This window comes from Merops nubicus, unplaced genomic scaffold (assembly GCF_000691845.1).
Source record: "Merops nubicus isolate BGI_N331 unplaced genomic scaffold, ASM69184v1 scaffold918, whole genome shotgun sequence".
NCBI lineage: Eukaryota > Metazoa > Chordata > Aves > Coraciiformes > Meropidae > Merops > Merops nubicus.
In genome coordinates this window covers 18,854-20,478 of record NW_008627489.1, presented here as the reverse complement: position 1 = coordinate 20,478, position 1,625 = coordinate 18,854, and the positions used below count along the sequence as shown (strand labels likewise).

General features: G+C 48.7%; 1 protein-coding gene across 1 annotated transcript in view; it reads left to right on the top strand.

Annotated features, from left to right (window-relative positions):
• Nucleotides 1–670: 670 nt before the first annotated feature.
• MADD (MAP-kinase activating death domain) overlaps nucleotides 671–1,625 on the top strand; it is a gene marked incomplete at both ends in the record, with an annotated part of 19,295 nt that continues 18,340 nt past the window's right edge. Inside the window, one exon of the mRNA XM_008946300.1 lies at nucleotides 671–1,231. Coding sequence (XP_008944548.1) covers nucleotides 671–1,231 — 561 coding nt within the window. The remainder of the gene's footprint in view (nucleotides 1,232–1,625) is intronic.

Sequence of the window (1,625 nt, the reverse complement as noted above, 5' to 3'; positions counted from 1 at the left end):
GTGGTACAAAGGTTGGTGAGAGACAGTGTTAAATAGGTCTGTGTATTACTACTCTGCTCTTACAGTAACTTACACTTCAAATCCCACTTGAAAATTCAACATGGAAATATATATCTATATATATCTATATATCTATCTATCTATCTATCTTTAGTGTTGCTAGAACTTTTTGATGAAGATTTTACAGGCTGAAGTCCATATCATTCCACCATTTTTCTGAGTTATTTCCTAATAGATTCTTGGTTCTCCCATTTAGGAATTGATAACTGGATTTTCTCATTTATAATGGCTGAAATCCAGAGGGTTTCTATCTAACTGTATATTTGGAGAGGGACAGTATATTTCCTACCCAGGCGTTGACCTGTGTGGTTCAATTCATTTTGGAGTCAGGAAAACATGATAATACCACATCCTCCTGGGAACAGCATGCTCCTGAAAGTCCTTTTCTCAGTCAGATTTGACCAGTCTCCTTATTGGGCTTTGATAATGATGGGATAGACTTGTTTTATTAAACTTTTCTGCGTTGAGCATCGTGGCTGCTGACCGGGAAAGGGGAGAAAAGAATCAAAGATGGCGCTGAGCCCACAGGCTCCTGACATTAGCGGGCAGACCCCCGAGCTTTTTATTGACAGGAATCAACTCTTGAGGCTTTTTTATGTGCTTTTTGTAGGCAGCCGAGCAGCGACAGCGTCGCTCAGACTCCCGAGCTGCTGCGGCGTTACCCTCTGGAGGACCACGTGGACTTTCCCCTGCCCCCCGACGTGGTGTTCTTCTGCCAGCCAGAGGGATGCCTCAGCGTGAGGCAGAGGCGCACCAGCTTCCGCGACGACACCTCCTTTGTCTTCACCCTCACCGACAAGGACACGGGCGTCACGCGCTACGGCATCTGCCTCAACTTCTACCGCTCCTTCCAGAAGCGAGTGCCCAAGGAGAAAGGGGAAGGCCCCGGGGGCCATCGAGCTCGGGAGGGACAGAAAACCCCCAAATGCGGGGATCTGCAGGCTCCCAGCACAGAGTCCCAGCCAGAGGGGGCTCGCTCGCCCTGCAGCAAGCGCCTGGGCAAAGGCGGGCGCCGCTCCCGCAACAGCACCCTCACCTCCCTCTGCATCCTCAGCCACTACCCCTTCTTCTCCACCTTCCGCGAGTGTCTCTACACCCTCAAGAGACTTGTGGACTGCTGTAGTGAGAGGTTGTTGGGCAAGAAGTTGGGCATTCCTCGCGGGGTGCAGAGGTATGTTGAGGGTGAAGAAGGAGCTTTTTCCTCCCGCTGTTTGTGGCCTGCTTGGCAAACTGTGGTCACAGGAGGAAAAGGAAATTTTTGTGGTGATTTGTTTAAAATGTCTCTGTCTGATTCTGTGACGTGGTATGGTTTTAATCTTTGATATGCCTAAGAAGGCAGTGTGGTGAAACTTCTTTTCTGAAGCTGAGCGTTCATGCTGTTGGTGGTGCTTTGGCATATAAGCTCTGTGGCAGTGTACATCAGGACTGATTCTCTGGCAAATTAGAAACAGCCAAGAAATAACAGAGACAACTTCCATTTGGGGCAAGAGGGGAATGCTGAAAATGTGCTTAATGAGCTTGTGAAACAACCTGAACTTCAGTGTGGGAGAGAAAAGACTAGAGAA